Below are 21,487 nucleotides of genomic sequence, written 5' to 3' on the forward strand. Positions count from 1 at the left end.
CATATAAGGTAACTTTCTGATGTGGCCATGGTATTTATAAACTGTCATGGTGCTGATGGGAGTGTCCTTAACATACTAATGCATTATAATTGCATATAATGAGTAGTGAGGACGACCAGAGGTCACTTTCATCACCATCTTGATTCTGGTGGGTTTTGGCCAGCGAATTTACCACATCCTGTTTATATCAGTTGGGTCTTTTGACCTGTATCTTGTGCCAACCACCTATCTCATCTTGTGAGTTAGAATGCCCATCCTCCTGGGAATGCAGCCCAGTAGGTCTCAGCCTCATTTTACCCAGCTCCTATTCCAGATGGAGTCACTCTGGTTTTAATGTTTCTGACACTGCTATCTAATATGCGTTTGTGTTTCTCCCCAAGTCATGAAATGGAATATGTTCTCAAAGTGTTTTTCTCATGCAATATATGATTAAGACTTCTTTACCCTCCCCCTTCATATCACGTAATTCATTCTAAAGCCAAAGATGGTGAATGTTTTTGGAATTGTTCCTTTAGGGTATTCTTGGCATTCTTACATCACCATGGGCTGACTCCCTCTCTTTTTTTTACAATATGTTTTTGAAAATGAAATAAATGTGTCCTTATTTATTAGGCTTCCATTTATCCTTCCAGATGGGACTGAGAAGGGATATGCTTATGTGGACTTTAACTACAGCGGTACCTTGCTGGCCTCTGTTGGTAGCAACCCTGACTACACACTGACTATCTGGAACTGGAAAGAAGAACAACCCATACTGAGGACAAAAGCTTTTTCTCAGGAAGTTTTTAAGGTTACTTTCAATCCTGATAATGAAGAGCAGCTTACTACATCGGGATCAGGTCACATCAAGTAGGTTGGGTAACCAACAGAGGTGCCAGTAGGTATCACAGGAGTATTTTTCTAAGAGGATCTAAGAGCTGGAGACATTTTTTTTTTTTGCTGTTTTGGTTAACATTAGAATTATTTAAAAATATGTTATTTTAAAAGCTAACTAGTAATGCACCTTTTCTAATTAGATATGTGGGATTTTATTTCTGCAAAGAGCATAGATAAAATAAGGGCTTTTTTATTTCTGCAAACAGCATAGATAAAATAAGGGCTTTTTTTTTTTTTTTTTGAAATGGAGTTTCTCTTTTGTTGCCCATGCTGGAGTGCAATGGCATGATCTCAGCTCACTGCAACCTCCACCTCCTGGGTTCAAGTGATTCTCCTGCCTCAGCCTCCTGAGTAGCTGGGACTATAGGCGCCCACCACCACGCTTGGCTAATTTTGTATTTTTAGTAGAGTTGGGTTTCTCCATGTTGGTCAGGCTGGTCTCGAACTCCCGACCTCATGTGATCCACCCGCCTCAGCCTCCCAAAGTGCTGGGATTACAGGCATAAGCCACTGTGCCCAGCTAAATAAGGATTTTTAAATATAGCCTGCTGCCTTCTTGTAGGCTCCACCTCCTAAAAGAGTTTGTGTAGTGTCTTAATAACTAACACTGGGATGGTATTTCCAAATTCGTATTGAGCTTTCACATCCACTACTGAATTTCTTGTTTGTAGCAACTCAGTCTTCATCCGTAAAACAAGAATTATCACAGTATCATTCCTGACAAGGAACACTCGATACGAAACAGTGGCAGAACCTACTCTTGATCTTAGGTCTTGCTCCAAACTCCATGCTCTTTTCATTATATCATACCCTCGTCTATTTCCAGGATGGAATGATCTTGTCTTTCTCTCTCTTTCTTCCATTTTGTCTCATGCATTTGTGTAACGATCTTCTACCACCCCAGAGTTTCCCATAACTTGATTATCAGTGTCTCTTTAAGAGAAAGACATTTTTATCCATCCTGAATTCCTCTTGTCTCAATTTAAATCTGGTCTTTTTGTTATTCATTTATTAGAAATATAGACTAATTGAGCAGATTTTTAATTGTAATCTTTGGGGGAATTCTCAAATAACCTTCTGCTAGCTATATGCGAAAAGTTTCCAATTTCTCATATTTTCTGATTATTTAGTAAAATCTGTATTTTCTATGCCCCATATCTTTGGGGAAAAGGCAGACATTGAACAGTTAATTTCATGTGTGAAGTGCTATGAAGGAACCCAGAGTATATGGAAGCATATCATCAGGGGACCTACGATTCCTTTGGAGAGGATGTTGGCTATCTAGGCTTTTGGCTTTGTGTGATTGACTTGTTGATACTCTCCATTATCTATTTTATATCTACTTGGATAGGTCTTCTTTTTCTACGTGGTCTTCATCATCCTGTGCATTTGTTTAGACTATTAATAAGAAAATGTCAGTAATAACATTTATTGACTGCTTTCATATGCTAGGCACTGTTCTAAGAATTTTTCAACAATTCTATGAGGTAGATGTTACTAATTTTCTCATTTTATACCTGAGAAAATGAAGGCATAGGGTGGTCTAGAAAAGTGCTCAAAGTCACACAGCTAGTAAATTAGAATTCTTTGGAAAACTTTTATGTCTTCTAAAACAATACTGTCTAATAGAACTTTCTGACAGACTGGGAATGTTCTATGCTGTCTAATACAATAGCTGCCAGCCACATGTAGTTACTGAGCACTTGAAATTGGCTAGTGTGACTGAAACACTAAAATGTTGATTTTATTTAATGTTAATTACTTTAAATCTAAATTTAAATAGTCACACATAGCTGGAGGCTACTGCATTAGGTAGCACAGCCCTAAAATATAAGATGCACAAAAACAGGAAATTTTATTTTTCGCCTATTTTGATCATTGCAGAATTCACATTGCCTAGAACCTTGCCAGACAGGTAGTAGATACTTAATAAATCTTAATCAGGTAAATGAATGAAGGAATGAAATAATATAGGCAACTATGAAATATGTAAATGTTTGGGTCATATTGAAATAAAAATCAATAAAATATCTTTGAGGTACATTCAGTGTCTTTCTTGTTTGTAGGTTCTGGGAAATGGCATTTACATTCACAGGTCTCAAGCTGCAGGGATCACTAGGTCGATTTGGCAAAACAACCACTACTGATATAGAAGGCTACATGGAGCTCCCAGATGGGAAAGTGAGTACAGCTACTATTCTACAATATTAAAATTGTGTTTTCAAGTACATATATGAAAGCACACGTATGTGAAAATATCTTACATTCTAACAAGCTCAGCCAGTAGCAGATATTATCATTGTAAATGTAATGAACATTTAATTTTACTTCTTCAATTATCAATTGTAATTAAAATATTTCCCTGAAATTGTCATAATCCATATTTACCTACCATTTTCTATTTTCTTTTTACTAAATATTGTACACACATATGAAGTATGTGAGCATTTTCATATTTTAACATAATGACATATTTGTTACTTTTTTTTTTTTTTTTGAGACAGGGTCTCGCTCTGTTGCCCAGGCTGGAGTGCAGTGGCACGATCTCCACTCACTGCAAGCTCTGCCTCCCGGGTTCACACCATTCTCCTGCCTCAGCCTCCCGAGTAGCTGGGACTACAGGCGCCCCCCACCATGCCTGGCTAATTTTTTGTATTTTTAGTAGAGACGCGGTTTCACCGTGTTAGCCAGGAGGGTCTTGATCTCCTGACCTCGTGATCCGCCCACCTCGGCCTCCCAAATATTTGTTACTTTCAATTATGTCACAGAGTTGCAGTATTTATATACTTGTTTTTCCCCATTTTGTCTTGCTATCATGATCCAAGAAGACTTATTGGATCAAAGGTTATATACAACCATGTGGCATTTATTTTTATTGTCAGATTATTACTCAGAAAGAGCAAACCACTTTATAGAGGCATCTGCAACACTGCAACTGTAATCCGTTAATTTATTATTTAATATTGTTAGTTTCTTTCCTTTCTTCCTCTTATAAAATTTATAGGCATATTGCCTGAAACAATAGTTAATTAGGATTAGTTCTCTATCAATATTTTACATAGCTTCCTATTAGAATGAGTTATGCATTATTATTTGTGATAATCTCAGTTGTAAGTAAATGCCAGCATACAAATATTACTCTAAGGAACCAAGTGGTCTAGTCATCTACCCGACTGAATATTCTCAATTCAAAAGCATGGTATATAGGAGGAAGTAAAAAGCCTTGGATGCTGGCGAAACTATATATCTAAATCCATGAGATGATCTTAAATCATCCCAGCTTCCAATTCTCAATACTGTAAGAATTAAGCTAAGATAAAGATCAATAGAATCCTTGTTAAAAACCTGGTATGAGATACATTTTTTAAAGTGTTGGTAGAATTTGTATAGATATAGGGAAGAAATAAGCCATTTTAAATGATAGAGCAACTAAAGGAAATGTTTAGCATTAGAAATAAATATCAAATTTTTAGAAGGCAGATTGGAATAAACCATTTATGTTGGCAAAAAGTGGAGAATTTCAGTTGAGAAGTATGACTGGGTCCTAGTGTACAAGGAGTTTAATAGGTAGGCAGAACTACTCTACATGGGAAGAGTAGACTTGCAAATGAAAGAAGTAATAAACAAATTTGGCCATAAAATACCAGGTTGATTAGAAGGGAAATCTGGAGTCAAGGAAATGAGCTAGAACAGAAGCTGTTGCTGTCATCTAAAAAGAGATGATCAAGGGCCTAGACTTCTCAGAACAAATGGAAAAGGGAAGCTAGATATTAGTCACATTTCAGAAAGGAATGCCTTATAGGTTTTTGTCATCACTGCTGGCTTTCATCACTGGACAGAAGAAAATAAGTCTAAAGACTACCATAAAATGGCTGAGGCTTAAGAACAGAATCAGCAAAGTCGGTAGGGTTGTTAAAAAATAGGTAGATCCAAGAGATAAAAGACTGAATAAAAGCATCAGTTTCTCTAGATAAGGGGGAAATGGAAATGTAGACCTCTAGAGCATGCAGGCAAAAATTAGAATAGAGTTTCCCAAAGTGCATTTTTATGGAACATCAGTCTGTACAGAAGCTCCATAAAAATAAGACTTTTTAAGTCAAATTCCTTTGTATCTAAAAATTCCTCTTGGTGATTCCCAGCAAATACATCTCTATTAAAAGTTCCCAGGGGTCCTAGAGAAAATAAAGTTGTTTGACTTTGTTTATCCTAGCAACTGCCTTCTGAGGCTGTGCAGTTAGAATAGGAGGTTTTGAGCTACCTTGCTTGGATTAGAATGCTGACTGGGTAGTTTTGGGCAAGTTACTCAACTGTTTTGTGCTTCAATGTTCTCCTCTGTAAAATGGGGATAATAATAGTCAGGGCTGTCATTGGCCCATATGGTTCCTTTGTGGGAGTCAGAAAAAGCTGTTTGTTTTAGGAGAATGAGGTACCCAACATGCACAAGGGTACATGGTATCCCTGATAAATGTACCTAGTTCATATGGTTTTTTGCATTAAATAACTTAACATATATAAAGTACTGAACCAGTGCTTGGCACAGAGTCAGTACTCAATAAATATTACTTTATTTGTGACACTTGTTAAATATCTTAACAACTAATACTTGGTGGCATGCACTTGGGAAAATGCCAGATTAGACAGATTAATTTGAGAAAAGTTTTAGATGATTATCCTTGTTTGAAATTGGATACTATTATGCTATAATCTACTTAATTCAGTACTGGCCTTACAAGTTATCTAATATCTAAAATTTGATAGTATTACTTTTAAAAAGTAGACTCTCATCTAATTCCACTCCTGTCTTTTGTCCTAAGAGATGTACCAAGAAGTCTATTGTATACATACATGAACAATTACCAACAACATACAGCCTAATCAAAAAGATGTAAAACTGATCATATTGCTGGAAGGAAATACATCAAAGTGTTATTAGTAGTTGTGTCTGGGGTAGAGGTCTTCATTTCTGTATTTTTTTATTTTTCCATTTAAAAATTTTATAATCAATAAAAATAACCTTAAAAATAATTTTCACCTACTATTTGAGGCATAAATACATACACTTACCTGTTTTAATGCACATTTCTTTTTTCCACATACCTGTCAGGTGCTCTCAGGGTCAGAATGGGGCAACATGCTGCTTTGGGAAGATGGTCTGATCAAAGTGGAGCTCTGTCGAGGAACAAGCAAGTCATGTCACAATGGTCCCATTAACCAGATAATGCTGTATGAGGGTGAAGTTATCACTGTTGGGTCAGATGGATATGTTAGGGTAAGTTTTCTTGATACTTGGACGGTAGCACCCATGTTTAAGACTTGTAGCTCACCCAAAGGGTTTTATTTCTCATAAAGGTTATTTTGTGAAGGAGATCAGCAGTCATTTACTCCCAAGGCCAACTCACTTTAAATATTGCTTCTCTTGTGGTAAATATTTGCATTCTTGTCAAAATTAATTTACTGCATTTTACCACTGAAACTTTTTGAGAGGGCCTCTTGTTATTTTGATTCTGTTGAAATAATAGCTTCAGAAGATGAAAACTCATGTTAGCACAAGATGAACAGTAGACCCACATATCCTTCCAAAAGGCTCCGTGTGAATGGGCCATTTTGTAGGAACAAAGAAGCTGAACATTTGTTAGTTATTTTTTACTGAGGTTACCACTTAGAAATATACCCAGAGGTGAACTGATGGAGTTTGCCTATGGATACTACATTCTTCTTGCTCCTTATGCTAGGGAACTCACTTGCTTTCTCTTGGGGATACTCTCTTGCCCAAAGCCTGGGCTTAGCTGGAACATCTAAGTTCCAGCATCTAAGTCCCCTTGATTGCTATTGTCACACTTCTTCCACCCACTCTGTGTAGCACTTTCTGTTAATGAGTATCCTGCTGTGGCTGGTCAACCTGTAGCCTTGTGATTTGCCTTGTAGTCCTCTTGGTAGATATTTTCAGTGGGGCCTTTCATAAGAAAGTGGTAGTGTTCTATTGACATTCTTTAAGAAATGTTATCAAAAGTAAGATTCTTTTTTTTCTTTTTTAAGAGTCTGGTCACTCTGTTGCCACCGATTGAGCTTACTGTGTTTAATATTGTTTAACCCATATCTCCCACAGTGGGTCCTCTTACCACTGGCTTTTTGAGCCCCAGTGTATGTTTTTACATTTACAATATTAAATTTAATCTTGTTAGATTTCACACATTGCTCTGAGAATCTTTTGTGTCCTTTATTTTGTCATATGATATATTTGCTATCTTTCCAAGATATACGTTACCCCAAAATGTCTAAATACCAAGTGGGAGAGAACCTCAGGAGAAAAGAAGTTAAGTATTTCACAGAGGATCCCTTCATGGACACCAGTAATTCCTAAGCTTGCTTCTCTTTTCAGAGTCTGTCCGTGTCTTTTCAGTCCTTCACACAGTAAATCTCTACCTCTTACCCTTTAGAAAAAACCTAGCCCAACTCCCAGGGGTTAGTCTGATCCTAGTTTGATCCTTAACCCTAACCCTGACCCTCAGATATTTCCCTCTTCCCCCAACCAGGCTAATCTATGGGACAGTCTTCCCAGAGTTCCTTTCTCAAAGTCTCAGTTACTCAGTCTAGGATCACATGGCAGGGTATGTCGCCAGAACTGTCCAGAATGAGCTTTGGCCCCTCACAGGGGAGGTCCTGCTGAGCCTCCCTGCCACCGTGAGGTAAAACTGTGCTCCCTCACTCTTCCTGTAGTATTCTGGACTCCTCTCCCAATGGACAATCTACACTTAACTGTCTCACTGTCAGATAGTAACATTTACTGTCTCACTTACTATGAGACATGTTTGGTGGTATGCACTTGGGGAAATGCCAGATTTTCCCAATGAGATAGTAAAGTGTGAAATATTAATATTCAGGAAGAGAAACATTTTCTAATGGAGACTTTATCTACATCTATATTCTTTGCTTCTAATGAGATAGTGCTTGAGTCACTAAGCAAGAAGGTGTATTTCCCCCTTCCAGGGGCCTGCTGGTATGTAGAAAACAGGGTTCATTATAATGTCTTGCTGAACAACTGAACCATATACTCCTATGGCCACTTTATGTAAAAAAAGACCTAATAGAAACCTTGAAATAAAATTTGTTTTGGATAAATTAGAATTCTTATGCAAGGCTGTACTTTCTCACTAATCTTTATAAACATAAAGGAAACTATAATAACTTATCATACCTCAGTTCAGAGTAAAATTTCAGGGGTCAGGTTTTGGCTGGTGTTCTTATCACACCTGTTCATTGTTACTTTTCATGAAAGAAAAAGAAATGACTTTTGAAAAAAAAATCAGGGTTTTTCTGTCTTAGAAAATAAATGTTCAGAAACTACTGATCGATTAAAGTATTTTCTTTTCATTTTACAAGATATGGGATTTTGAGACAATAGACACTGCTGATATAATAGATGAGACTGGATTGTTGGAGATTGAGCCTATTAATGAACTTCAAGTAGACAAGAATGTGAATCTCTTCTCTATGATAAAAATGAATGAAACTGGAAATAACTTTTGGTTGGCTCAGGTGTGTTGCATTCTTCTCTCTTGGCTCTTTAACATTACATGGACCAAAAATTAAAATCGTAGTATGATTGATTTGGCTACAAGTCCATTTAACTGTTAAGTGTTATGAGATTGCTTATTGTGTGGCTTTAGTCTAAAATATAGAAGTTGTTTTTATTAAATTTCTATTATACTTTAAAATATATGTGAGCTTTTGATATTATTGCTTGTCCTTACTTTAATAAATCATAGGAAGAACATTTAAAAAATTTGATGAGTTTAAAATGATAAAACAAAATACTATGTAATTTTTTTTTAGGATGCCAGTGGAGCCATATGGAAGCTTGACCTTAGTTTTTCAAATATTGTAAGTTGCCTATTATTCTTATTTTCCCCTTTCATAGTAAAAACTTTTGTTATTTGTCTTTAAAGTATTCTTTATCTTTCTCCATATTTGATCATGGTCCTCAAAAAACTTGCCCAACATGTGCTACTCTTGAGAATTCTCTCTTTCGTTATGATTTTACATAAAAAAGAATCTATCTCATAGCATAATTTACCAGAAAAGTGACAGTGTCAATACCTAACATTATATAGTGCTTTATAGTTTTTATAAATATATGGAATTTTCATTTATTTTATCTCATGTGATCCTCATCACTACACTATTTAGTAGGCAAGCAGCTGTTATCATTTCATTTTACAGATGAAGAAATTGAAACTGGCATTTGAGGTGACTTGCACAAAAATCACACAGCCATTAAGGGCAAAGCCCAGGACTCTATCTGGTTTTCCTAATTCTGAACCAGTGTTCTTTCTAACTTTTTAGGCTTTTTCTTATTTCTATCCAAATAAAATCACACATGTGTTATATTTTTATCTTTGCATTTTTTTAAACTTGATCTTAATTCTTTGTTACCCTGTCTTTGAGATCTAGTAAGCTGTCTATCTATTCTCAGACCCAGGACCCAGAATGCCTCTTCTCCTTCCATTCTGGAGCTATTGAAGCCGTAGCTGTTTCTCCTCTCACTTATCTCATGGCCACAACTGGCTTGGATTGTAAGTAGGAACTCTTAATTAAAATATGTCTGGCCTTGTTTTGTTTTATTTGCAGTAAAATTTTTATGTGTGTTTGACTTAAGAGCATTTGGGGATTTTCCCAAAAGGGCAGCCTCTTGAATGCAAGCGAGGTGAGTTGTGGAGAGGAGAGGGCACAAAACGCAGCAGCCATGGTTATTGTGAGAGATTAAAAGAAGGACAAAATCTGTAAATTGCTCGTGAAAATGCTGCTCGTTTTGATATTGTCCACGTTTGTGTTTTTTCTATTCTTTCCGTCTCCTTTCTTCCTTCTTAACTTATGGCAAATCTATATGGACTATGCAAGGTGAAATTGACCCAGCAGTCAATCATCTGTTTTCTTCTTTATTATTCATGTTTATGAATTACCTGTTTGAGGTTGTACATGAAATTTTTTACAAAAGAAAGTTATTGACTGATTTAGTTAAGAAATTTCTTGTTATAATATTCAACATGTAAAAAGTGAGCCAAGACTTAAAAAAATTATGTATTTCTTTTAAAACTGTCTTTCCATAGGCTCTGTTCGAATCTATGATTTTGCTAGCAAAATTCCTTTGGCCCAGATGAAATTCAAACAAGGAGGTACTGCCCTTGTTTGGGTACCCCGAATGGTAAGTTTGTTGTTATAATGAACTACCAGAATCTATTGGTAAATATGGTATATCAATGCTATTTCCTGGAAATATAGATATTTGCTGACTCAAAATTTTAAGGAATAATAAAAGTTTTAAGTTAGCTTATTTAGTCAGAATGTAATAGAAATCTTTACCATGATTGTTGTTATGGGTTTGGTCTTGTTTTTAGTGAAATTTTTTGCCACCTGTAGATTTGTAACAGTTTCATGTTGCAAAGCAATTTCCCAACAGAACTTTGTGTATCTAGCCTCGATCCATCTGACTCTGATTTCATTCATTCTATTAATATTTACAGAGTGCCAACAATGTGCCAGGCCTTGTTTTAGATTCTGGGAATATAGCAGTGAATAAAAAGACAAAAAATACTTGCCCCTCATGGACCTTATGCTTTAGTGGGAGGGAGGCAGAGACAGATAGTAGTCAAAATAAGTAAGTTAAGTAAATGTTATGTTAGATAATTATAAGAACTATAGAAAAAAATCATGCTGAGATAGGGAGTTGTTCCATTTATCAATTGCTGTATAATAAACTATCTCAAAATGTAATGGCATAAAATAATCATTTTATTTTGCTCATGTAGTCTTTGTGTTGGGATTCGGGTGACAGCAGGGATGGATTGTCTCTGCTTCAGAGTGTCTGGGAACTCAGCTGGGAAGACATGAATGGCTGGGCCTGGAATAATCCAAAGGCTTCTTGATCACAAGGCTGTCACCTGGGTTGGATGACTTGAAGGCTAGGCTAAGCTGGGACTGCCAACAGGAGTGTTTATACCTAATACCCTCTCCATGTGGCTTAGGTTTCATCAGAACATGGCAGCCTCAGGACAGTCACATACTTTTTACATGGTAGCTCAGGGCTCCAAGATCTAGTGTTCCAACAGTAAAGGCAGAAGCTGATGGCCTTTTATGGCCCATTCCCCAGAAGTCAAAATATCACTTCTACCATACTTGATTGGGTGAAGCAGTCACATAGTCACAAGCCCCACACAGAATCAAGAGGAGGGAACTTAAACCCCATCTCTCCATGGGAGGCCCATCAAAGATTTGCAGCCATATTTTTAAAATGCCATGGAAGTATTTGGGGAAATATTTAATCTTTACTATTTTGGGTTGAAATTAAAGAGAAAATATTCCAGGCTAAAAGTAAATGTGGATATAACTGGAATTAGGGGGAATTCCATGATGGGATCAAGATCAGAAAGAGAACTTAGTCCAGGGAACAGAGCCATCTTCATGATGAGGCTAGAGTAAGTAGAAATGACAGAGCATTTGGATTGGCAGACCTAGCTTACTCACTATCCTAATCTAGTTACACTCCTAACTGAAGTCTTAAAACTACAATCCAGGTAATTGAATTGTTTATTCAGATGGTCGTGTAATGTTCACAGCATGTTTCCTTTTTTAGGCTTATATTCGAGTAATGATCATATGGATTTTAAGCTACAATTAAAATGTCCCTTCTCCATACCCCCTTACCTTTCTGGAAGGCTACGCATCAGTCTTTATGACTTAGCTCAGGTCAGACATCAACTCTGCATAGCCCTCCATGAATCTATCTTCAAGTAGAGTTAGGGCCTCCTTCCTCTGTGATTTTTTTCCCCTTAGTGCTTGTGTGTATATCTCTTACAGCATTTATCACAGCATACTAAGATTATGTGCTTTATTGTCTTCCCACTAGACTGTTTTTCATGGTGACAACCATGCCTTATTCTTCTTTGCATCTCCAGTGCCTCTATAGTTACTGGTACATTTAGACACTTAGTAAATTTTTATTGGATAAACAACATTCAACTGAAGTTGAATGGTATACAGCTTTTTTATTCCGCAAATTCTCATAACTGATGGTCACTGAGCTCTACAGGATGCCCAGGATCTTCCAAGACAGTAGATTTGGTACATTCCGACATTGGTAGGTTTACATGTCTAGCTGGGACTTTTCCTCTAAGCTGCAGACTATGATATCTTTATTTTAAAATCTCAAGGGGACCTCAAACTCAATGTTTCCAAGACTAAGTCCATGATCTTCTGCACATCCCCAATCATCTCTCTCTCTAAATCAACAATAGCAACTACAAACCACACACACACCTGGCTCCCTTCCAGTGTTTTCTGTCACAGTAAGTGCCATTATCAGTCATCCTTGACTCCTCCCTCTGCTTCATTCTCCATATCCAATCATACCAAGTAGGGCCATTACACCTCTTCCTAAAATATGTCCATATCCCTCATCTTCACTACATTACCTCAGACCAGTAGTTCTCCTGAAGTGTAGAAGCCATCTTAAAAGGTCTTTCAAAAGTTCTCCCAGCATCCTATCCAAACCACCTCATATCTATTTTCCACACTGCAGCTAGGATGTCATTTTAAAAATAGCAAATCTGACCATGCCACTACCACTTCCCCCTGGAACCCAACTAAAAACACTTTGATGGCTTTCCACTGCTCTGGGATGAAGACTTTTCTTATTGTGATATGGAAGCCATTTTGTGATCTGCTGCCTGCCTGTCTTCCTCTCCAGCCTCCTGGGGAAACATTGTTCTCTTACTCTAGTCAGACTATAACTTTTTCTTGAGTTCTGTTATTTCCTGCCACAGGACTTCTGCACAAGTTAAATTCTCTCTTAGGAGTGCTTGTCCCACCTTCCTGTACCTAGCTAATTCCTGAGCATCCTTTTGTTATCAGCTCCACCATCTCTTTCTTAGGGAAGCCATAAGTCGAGGTCAGCCTTCTTTGTTATATGCTCTCAGAGAATACGTTTCTTTCTTTTAGCACTTATTTCAGTTCATAATTTCACACTCATTTATGTGATTAATGTCTGCACCTTTCACTAGACCAAAACTCTGTGAAACCAAGCACTGAGTCTGTTTATATTCACCACTGAGTTGCTGATGATAGGTGCTTAGCATGTGGTAGGCAGACACTCTGTTGTTTGTTCATTCAGTGTTTGAATTAACGTTTATCCTTCCTGTGGTCATTGGTTATAAGGAACTATGCTAGAATGGGCAGAGGTTACCAGAAAGTGGTATAAAGAATTGCCAATGGGCAGCCAATATTAAATTACCTGAGTCTAAATAAAATATCTGTTATATAGTACAACTTTCTCAATTAACTAGTTTCAGGTCCCTTATCTTTAATTTTTTCCAAGGTAAACTTCACTGGAGCACAAATTATTGTAGGATTTGAAGATGGAGTTGTTCGAATTCTTGAACTTTATGATCCAAAAGGGCTCACAATTTTTGCAGGACGGAAGAAAATTTTGGATGCTGATGTTCAGTTGAAACAGGTTTTCAAACCCCATACTGCTTGCGTCACTGCTTTAGCTTATGAACGTGATGGGGAAATTCTAGCCACAGGGGTAAGCCGTACATTTCCTTTCTTTTCTTGTTGAAATTTTATAGTTAACATTGCCTTATAAGTCCTCCTACTTCATCATGTCTAATTTACTGAAATTCATTTTCTATCAATATATTCATATTTTGCTTTCTTTGTAGTCATATTCTTTCAGTGTAATCTGTGAATAACCCTCTTTTTAATCAGAAGAGAGGTGGAGCATGTGAATAACACTTAAAAATTCTTACAAATTGAATTCTAATGCTTATTTTAGGTGAATTGAAAATTTCAACTGGGGACCATGCTAGTTGTATTATTTATAATCAGTATTTTATTCAGCATAGGTATGTTCTTGTATAGAATTGCCATAAATGAAGAGAATAACTGTGTAAATTCTTTATGCACTAATAGGTGAGCATATGTGTGGTATAATTTTTTGTGTGAATTTCTGAAAGTATGGTGATCATATTTTCAGAACCACATACTGAAACACATGGTTTTCCAAATGTTCTAACGGGGAAAATGGAGCAAGTTTTAGAAATAAGAATTCTCCTAGAATAATCTGGGATATATGACCATTGTAGATAGAGAGAGCGTATGCTATTAAATGCTTTTTTGTGATCTATAGACTAGATTTCATAGTAATATTCATTTTGTCGGTGTGTCTCTTTTTCCTTAGAGTAAAGATCAAACTGTTTTCTTCTTTGAAGTGGAAAGGGATTATAAGCCAATTGGTTATATTAATACTCCTGGACCTGTGTGTCAGTTAATGTGGTCTCCTATGTCTCATGTAAGTCATTATTATTTGTCTTCCTGCTTAAACCTCAATTACTACATAGTGAAACTATCTTGTAGATAGAGAATAGCAGGTGGAATTTTTAGCCCACTCCTGGTTCCTGCAGTGAGGGTCAGGGATGCAGCAACAGAAAGCTCAGGTGGCTGCTGCTGGGGTTGGCCTAGAGCATGGCTCAGGAGCCTTACTCTCTCCTCATTGCCTCCTTTCTCTTCCATGGTCTTATTAGTTGACCACGATCCTCTCTCAAAACCCAGGGTTATATCAGGCTTTGCTCCAATGGGACTTTTGGCCACAGGCACGGCATGTCAAAATGCTTTCACCTGGGTCAGTCAGTCTCTCTGACAATCAGAAGCTGAATTCTAAGGTCTGAATGTACTTTTCCTCATCTTTATCTCTTTACTTCTCCTCTGCCCTCTATCCGCATCTATTTTCTTTTCTATCCTTTTATTTCTTCTTTCTTAGCAATTGGTAATTCAGTATTGATTACTAATCTCTTTTAATGTCTCCAGTTTTACTAAATGTGAGCATATGATAATTCAGTCATCTAAATATTGATTGACTGTCTAAACCAAGTGCTGTGCCAGGTGCCAAGATAATACTGATGAATTGCATAGAAGTGCCATCAGGATTATTGGAGTAACATTGGTGATCCACTTTAAGCTTTTCTAAACAAAGGGCCATAAAATATATTAGTATTATCTACAAAATGCTTTTTGAAATTAGTCAACAAATACTCATTGTTTCTATCTTTTCTAGGTACTGTGGTAGATTAAATAAGCAGTACAAAATAGTCTCTCAAGGAGAAAAAAATATACATTTAAAAAGTTAAATATAACTTATCATTGAAAAATAAGGTTTCACAAAGGAATTGGTGACTAAAATATCAATGGTATAGACCAAGCTTGTCCATCCTGTAGCCTGTGGGCTGCATGCATGTGGGCTTTGAATGAGGTGTAACACAAATTCATAAACCTTCTTAAAACTTTATGAGATATTTCGCAATTTTTTTTTAGCTCATCAGCTGTTGTTAGTGTTAGTGTATTTTGTGTGTGGGCCAAGACAATTCTTCTTTTTCCAGTGTGGCCCAGGGAAGCGAAAAGATTGGACACCCCAGTATAGAGAATGTGTGCTGTGAATTTAGAGCAGGGAACTATCAAGAAAGGAAGAAGTTAAAATTAAGTTATTATTTTGTATTATTGTACCTTGATTTTGAGAAATTGGTAGGATATGACCAAATGAATATGAGATAGGTACAGATGGTTCAGGTGAAGGGATTGGTAGCTGCAAAGGAAGCTCTGTGAGAAAGCATGAATGTTTATATCACAACATACAATATTACATGCATCCTTCATTCACTTCCTTAGATACAAAGTTAAAAAGATCAACATTTGCCAGGGTTTGGGGTGGTGAGTGTAAGGGGACTAGGTGTGACATTAAAGAAGTAGCTTGAAGGAGACCTTTGTGGTGATGGTATAGTTTTGTGTCTTAATTGTCATGATGCTCACATAAATCTACACATATGAAAAAATGATGTAGAGCTGTACACACATTCTATACTAATGTCCATGTCCTGGGTGGTTTTGTATAGTTGCATAAGATGTGAACAGTGGTAGAAACTGAGTGAAGGGTATGTGATACCTCTCTGTACTATCTTTTCAACTTCCTGTAAATCTATACTTATTTCGAAATAAGTTTAAAAAAATTAAAAGTAATTATTAGTTTATTTGTGTGGCTATAAAGGAATACTTGAGGCTGGGCAATTTGGCTCATGGCTTTGCAGGCTATACAAGAAGCATGGTGCCAGCATCTTCTTCTGGCGAGGCCCTCACGGGCTTGTAGTCATGTCAGAAGGTGAAAAGGAGCTAGCCTGTATAGAGATCATGTGGTAAGAGAGGAAGCAAGAAGGAGAGTGGGGAGACCACGTGCGGTGGCTCACACCTGTAATCCCAGCACTTTGGGAGGCCAAGGCAAGTGGATCACTTGAGTGCAGGAGTTGAGACAAGCCTGGGCAACATAGTGAAACCCTGTGTCTACAAAAAATACAAAAATTAGCCAGGTGTGGTGATGCATGCCTCTAGTCCCAGCTACTTGGGAGGTTGAGGTGGGAGGATTTCTTGAGGCTACAGTGTGCCAAGATCGCGTCACTGCGCTCCATCCAGCCTGGGTGTCAGAGTGAGACCCTATCACAAACAAACAAACAAAAGAGGGAGTTGGGAGGTGCCAGGCTCTTTTTAATAACCAGCTCTCCTGGGAATGAATTGAACAAGAACCCACCCCCTTCCCCACCCAGGGAAAGCATCAATCTATTCATGAGGCATCCACCTGCAAGACCCAAACACCTCCCATTAGGCCCCATGTCTAACATTAGAGATCAAATTTCAACATGAGATTTGGAGGGGACAAACATCCTGTAACATACAAGACCAAAACAGCATAATTTAAAAGTCATTTTTGGCAGTGCTGCTTGCTAGCACTTGTATTTCTAATATCATTTGCAAATTACTAAAGTAAAAAGTAAATTACTGTATGTAACTGACCTGCTGCAGACTTTAATTGTCCAAATTGCAATAGGTCTTAGCCCTTACCAGCTGAAATATCAGACCTCATATCTGAGCATAATGTATTAAGCTTCTGCCTGATGGCTTTGGGTGGTTCCGGTAAGGGTCCCATGTACACACAGAGCCATTCTGTCTGCCATGGTTACTACCATGTTCACTTTGGCAGCAGTGTGGAGAAGATACAAGGGAGCCAGGTCAGGGGCAGGTGGATCTATTGGGCAGCTGTGATGTGACTAGAGCATGAAAGACTGTGTAGACAAGAGATATTTAGAAAAGAGAATTGACAGAACTTGGTGATCTTTTATTTTTGTGAAGACAATTTTGAGGTATCTAAATGGAGTTCATTATAGTTTCTCTAAGACATGTTCTTCCTCCAGTATTATTCTTGGGCTTCCATTTTCCCTGTCACTGAAGCCAGAATCTTGAGAGTTATTCTGGTCTTTATTATTATTATTATTAATTTTTGTGGGTACATGGTAGATGTATATATTTATGGGGTATATGAGATATTTTGATAAGGCATATAATGCATAATAATCATATCAGGGTAAATGGGATATCCATCACCTCAAGCATTTATCCTTTGTGTTACAAACAATCCAATTGTACTCTTTTAGTTATTTTAACATGTGCAATAAATTATTATTGACTATAATCTCCCTGTTGTGCTAATAAATACTATATCTTATTCATTCTATGTATTTTTTCTTACTCATATACCATCCCCAATTTGCACCCCACCCCCTGCCACACCCACCACCCTTTTCAGCCGCTGGTAACCATCATTCTACTCTCCATCCCTATCAGTTCGGTTGTTTTAATTGTTAGCTCACAAGTAAGTGAGACCATGTGATGTTTGTCTTTCTGTGCCTGGCTTTTTTCACTTAACATAATAACCTCCAGTTCCATCCAGGTTGTTGCAAATCATAGGATCTTATTCTTTTTTATGGCTGAAGAGTACACATTGTGTATATGTACCACATTTTCTTTATCCATTCCTCTGTTGAGGGATGCTTAGGTTGCTTTCAAATCTTGGCTATTGTGAATAGTGCTGCAATAAACATGGGAGTACAGATATACTGATTTCCTTCAATATACTGATTTCCTTTCTTTTGGGTATATACCTAGCAGTGGGATTGCTGGATCATATGTTAGCTCCATTTTTAGTTTTTTTGAGGAACCCCAAACTGTTCTCTATAGTGGTTGTACTAATTTACATTCCTACCAACAGTGTATTTTACTCCACATTCTTGCCAGCATTTGGCATTGTCTGTCTTTCGGAAAAAAGCCATTTTAACAGGAATGAGATGATATCTCATTGTAGTTTTTATTTGCATTTCTCTGATGATTAGTGATGTTGAGCACCTTTTCATATACCTGTTTGCCATTCGCATGCCTTCTTTTCAGAAATGTCTCTTCAGAACTTTTCCCAATTTTAAAATTGGATTAGTAGATTTTTTTCCCCCATAGAGTTGTTTGGGCTCCTTATATATTCTGGTTATTAATTCCTTGTCAGATGGATAGTTTGCAAACATTTTCTCTCATTCTGTGGGGTGTCTCTTCACTTTATTGATGGCTTCCTTTGCTGTGCAGAAGGTTTTTAACTTGATGTGATTCCATTTGTCCATTTTCGCTTTGCTTGCCTGTGCTTGTGGGGTGTTATTCAAGAAATCTTTGCCCAGTCCAATGTCCTGGAGAGTTTCCCCAATGTTTTCTTTTAATTGTTTTATAGTTTTGAGGTCTTAAGTTTAAGTCTTTAATCCATTTTGATTTTATTTTTGTATATGGCAAGAGATAGGGGTCATTTTATTCTTTTGCATATGGATATCCAGTTTTTCCAGAACTGTTTATTAAAGAGACTGTTCTTTGTGCAATGTATATTCTTGGCATCTTTGTCAAAAATGAGTTCACCGTAGATGTATGGATTTGTTTCTGCATTCTGTATTCTGTTCTATTGGTCTGTGTTTCTGTTTTTATGTCAGTACCATGCTGTTTTGGTTACTGTATCTCTGTAGTATAACTTGAAGTCAGGTAATGTGATTTCTCCAGCTTTGTTCTTTTCGCTCAGCATAGCTTTGTGTATTCTGAGTCTTTTGTGATTCTGTATAAATTTTAGGAATTTATTTCTATGTGTATGAAGAATGTGATTGTTATTTTGATGGGGATTGCATTGAATTTGTAAATTGCTTTAGATAGTATGGACATTTTAACAATATTGACTCTTCCAATCTATGAATATGGAATATATTTCCTTTTTTGTGTCCTCTTCAATTTCTTTCATCTGTATTTTATAGTTGTCATTGTAGAAATCTTTCACTTCTTTGGCTAAGTTAATCTGTATGTATTTTATTTTATTTGTAGCTATTGTAAGTGGGATTACTTTTTTGATTTCTTTTTCAGATTGTTTGCTGTTGGTGTATAAAATGCTATTGATTTTTGTGTGTTGATTTTGTATCCTGCAACTTTACCGAATTTGTTTACCAGTTCTAATAGTTTTTGGTGGCATCTTTAGATTTTACCAAATATAAGATCATATAATCTGCAAACAAGGATAATTTGACTTCTTTCTTTCTAGTTTGGATGCCCTTTATTTCTTTCTTATCTGATTGCTCTATCTAGAACTTCCAGTACTATGTTGAATAACAGCAGTAACAATGGGCATCCTTGTCATGTTTCAGATCTTAGAGGAAAGGCTTTCTGTATTTCTTCATTCAGTATGATACTAGCTATAGGTCTGTCATATATGGGTTTTATTGTGTTGAGGTATATTCCTTCTCTACCCAGTCTTTTGAGAATTTTTATCATGATGGGATGTTGAATTTTATCAAGTGCATTTTCAGCATCAATTGAAATGATGGTGTGATTTTTGTCCTTCATTCTGTTGATATGATGTATCACATTGATTGATTTGCATATGTTGAACCATCCTTGCATCCATGGGATAATTCCCACTTGGCCATGATGAATGATCTTTTTAATGTGTTGTTGCTAGTATTTTGTTGAGGTTTTGCATCAATATTCATCCATGATAGTGGCCTGTAGTTTTCTTTTTATGAGGTGCCTTTGTCTGGCTTTGGTATTAGGGTAGTACTGGCCTTGCTGAATGAATTTGGAAGTATCCCCTCCTCCTCATTTTTCATAATAGTTTGAGCGGGATTGGTATTCTTAAATGTTTGGTAGAATTCAACAGTGAAGCCATTGGGTCCCAGGCTTTTCTTTGCTAGGAGAATTTTTTATTATGGCTTTGATCTCATAACTCATAATTGGTCTGTTCATGTTTTGAACTTCTTCATGGTTCAGTCTTGGTAGGTTGTATGTGTCTAGGAATTTTACTATTTCTTCAAGGTTTTAAAATTTATTGGCATACAGTTGCTCATAGTAGCCTCTAATGATCCTTTGAATTTCTGTGGTATCAGTTGTAATGTCTCTTTTTTCATCTTGGATTTCATATATTTTAGTCTTCTCTCTCTTTTTTTGTTAGTCTGGCTAAAGGTTTGTCAATTTATCTTTTGAAAAAAACAACTTTTTAATTTGTTGATCTTTTGTTTTCTTTCAATTTCATTTAATTTTGTTCTGATCTTTTTCATTTATTTTCTTCTACTAATTTTGGGTTTGGTTTGCACTTGCTTTTTTAGTTCTTTAAGGAACGTCATTAGTTATTTGAAGTTTTTCTGTCTTTTTTGATGTAGTTGCTTATAGCTATAAACTTTTCTGTTAGTACTGCTTTCACCGTATCCCATAGGTTTTGGTATGTTGTGTTTCTACTGTCATTTGTTTCAAGACATTTTTAAATTTTCTTCTTAATTTCTTCATTGACCCACTGGTCATTCAGGAACATATTGTTTAATTCCCATGAGTTCATGTAGTTTCCAAAATCCCTTTTTATTGATTTCTAATTTCATTCCATTGTGGTCAGAGAAGATATTTGATATAATTTCATTTTTTGGAATGTTTTAAGACATGTTTTGTAGACTAACATATGGTCTGTTCTTGAGAATTATCCATATGCTGAGGAGAATAATGTGTATTCTGCAGCCATTGGATAAAAAGTTCTATAAATATCTATTAGGTCAATTTGGTCTATAGTGCAGATTAAGTCCAATGTTTCTTTGTTTATTTTCTGCCTGGATGATCTGTCCAATGTTGACAGTTGGGTGTTAGAGTCTCCAGCTATTGTTGTGTTGGGGTTGATCTCTTTCTTTAGGACTAATAATATTTGGTTTATATATCTGAGTTCTCCAGCATTGGATGCATATATATTTACAATTGTTATATCCTTTTACTGAATTGACCCCTTTATCATTATATAATGACCTTCTATGTCTTTAAATCTATTTTTGTCTGATGTAAGTGTAATTATTTCTACTGTATTTTGATTTCCGTTTGCATGGAATATCTTTCTGTTCCTTTACTTTCAGTCTATATGTGTCTTTATAGATGAAGTGTGTTTCTTGTAGGCAACAGATCACTGAGTCTTATTTTTTAAATCCATTCAGCCATCTCATTTCTTTTGTTTGGAGAGTTTAGTCCATTTACTTTCAATGTTATTGTTGATAAGTAAGGACTTACTTCTGCCATTTTGTTATTTGTTTTCTGATTGATTTGTGGTCTTCTCTTTCTTCTTTCCTTCCTTCTTATCTACCTTTTAGTGAGGGTGATTTTCTCTGGTGGTATGTTTTAAATTTCTTGTGTATCCATTGTA

General features: G+C 36.5%; 1 protein-coding gene across 1 annotated transcript in view; it reads left to right on the forward strand.

Moving 5' to 3' along the window:
- CFAP44 (cilia and flagella associated protein 44) overlaps positions 1 to 21,487 on the forward strand; it is a 151,355-nt gene that overhangs the window by 29,680 nt on the left and 100,188 nt on the right. The window contains exons 7-15 of the mRNA XM_003261819.3: positions 633 to 849; positions 2,943 to 3,057; positions 5,981 to 6,145; positions 8,257 to 8,412; positions 8,710 to 8,757; positions 9,350 to 9,449; positions 9,984 to 10,078; positions 13,247 to 13,456; positions 14,111 to 14,221. Coding sequence (XP_003261867.1) covers positions 633 to 849; positions 2,943 to 3,057; positions 5,981 to 6,145; positions 8,257 to 8,412; positions 8,710 to 8,757; positions 9,350 to 9,449; positions 9,984 to 10,078; positions 13,247 to 13,456; positions 14,111 to 14,221 — 1,217 coding nt within the window. The remainder of the gene's footprint in view (positions 1 to 632; positions 850 to 2,942; positions 3,058 to 5,980; positions 6,146 to 8,256; positions 8,413 to 8,709; positions 8,758 to 9,349; positions 9,450 to 9,983; positions 10,079 to 13,246; positions 13,457 to 14,110; positions 14,222 to 21,487) is intronic.

The sequence above is a fragment of the Nomascus leucogenys genome, chromosome 21 (genome assembly GCF_006542625.1).
Source record: "Nomascus leucogenys isolate Asia chromosome 21, Asia_NLE_v1, whole genome shotgun sequence".
In the NCBI taxonomy this organism is placed as follows: Eukaryota; Metazoa; Chordata; class Mammalia; order Primates; family Hylobatidae; genus Nomascus; species Nomascus leucogenys.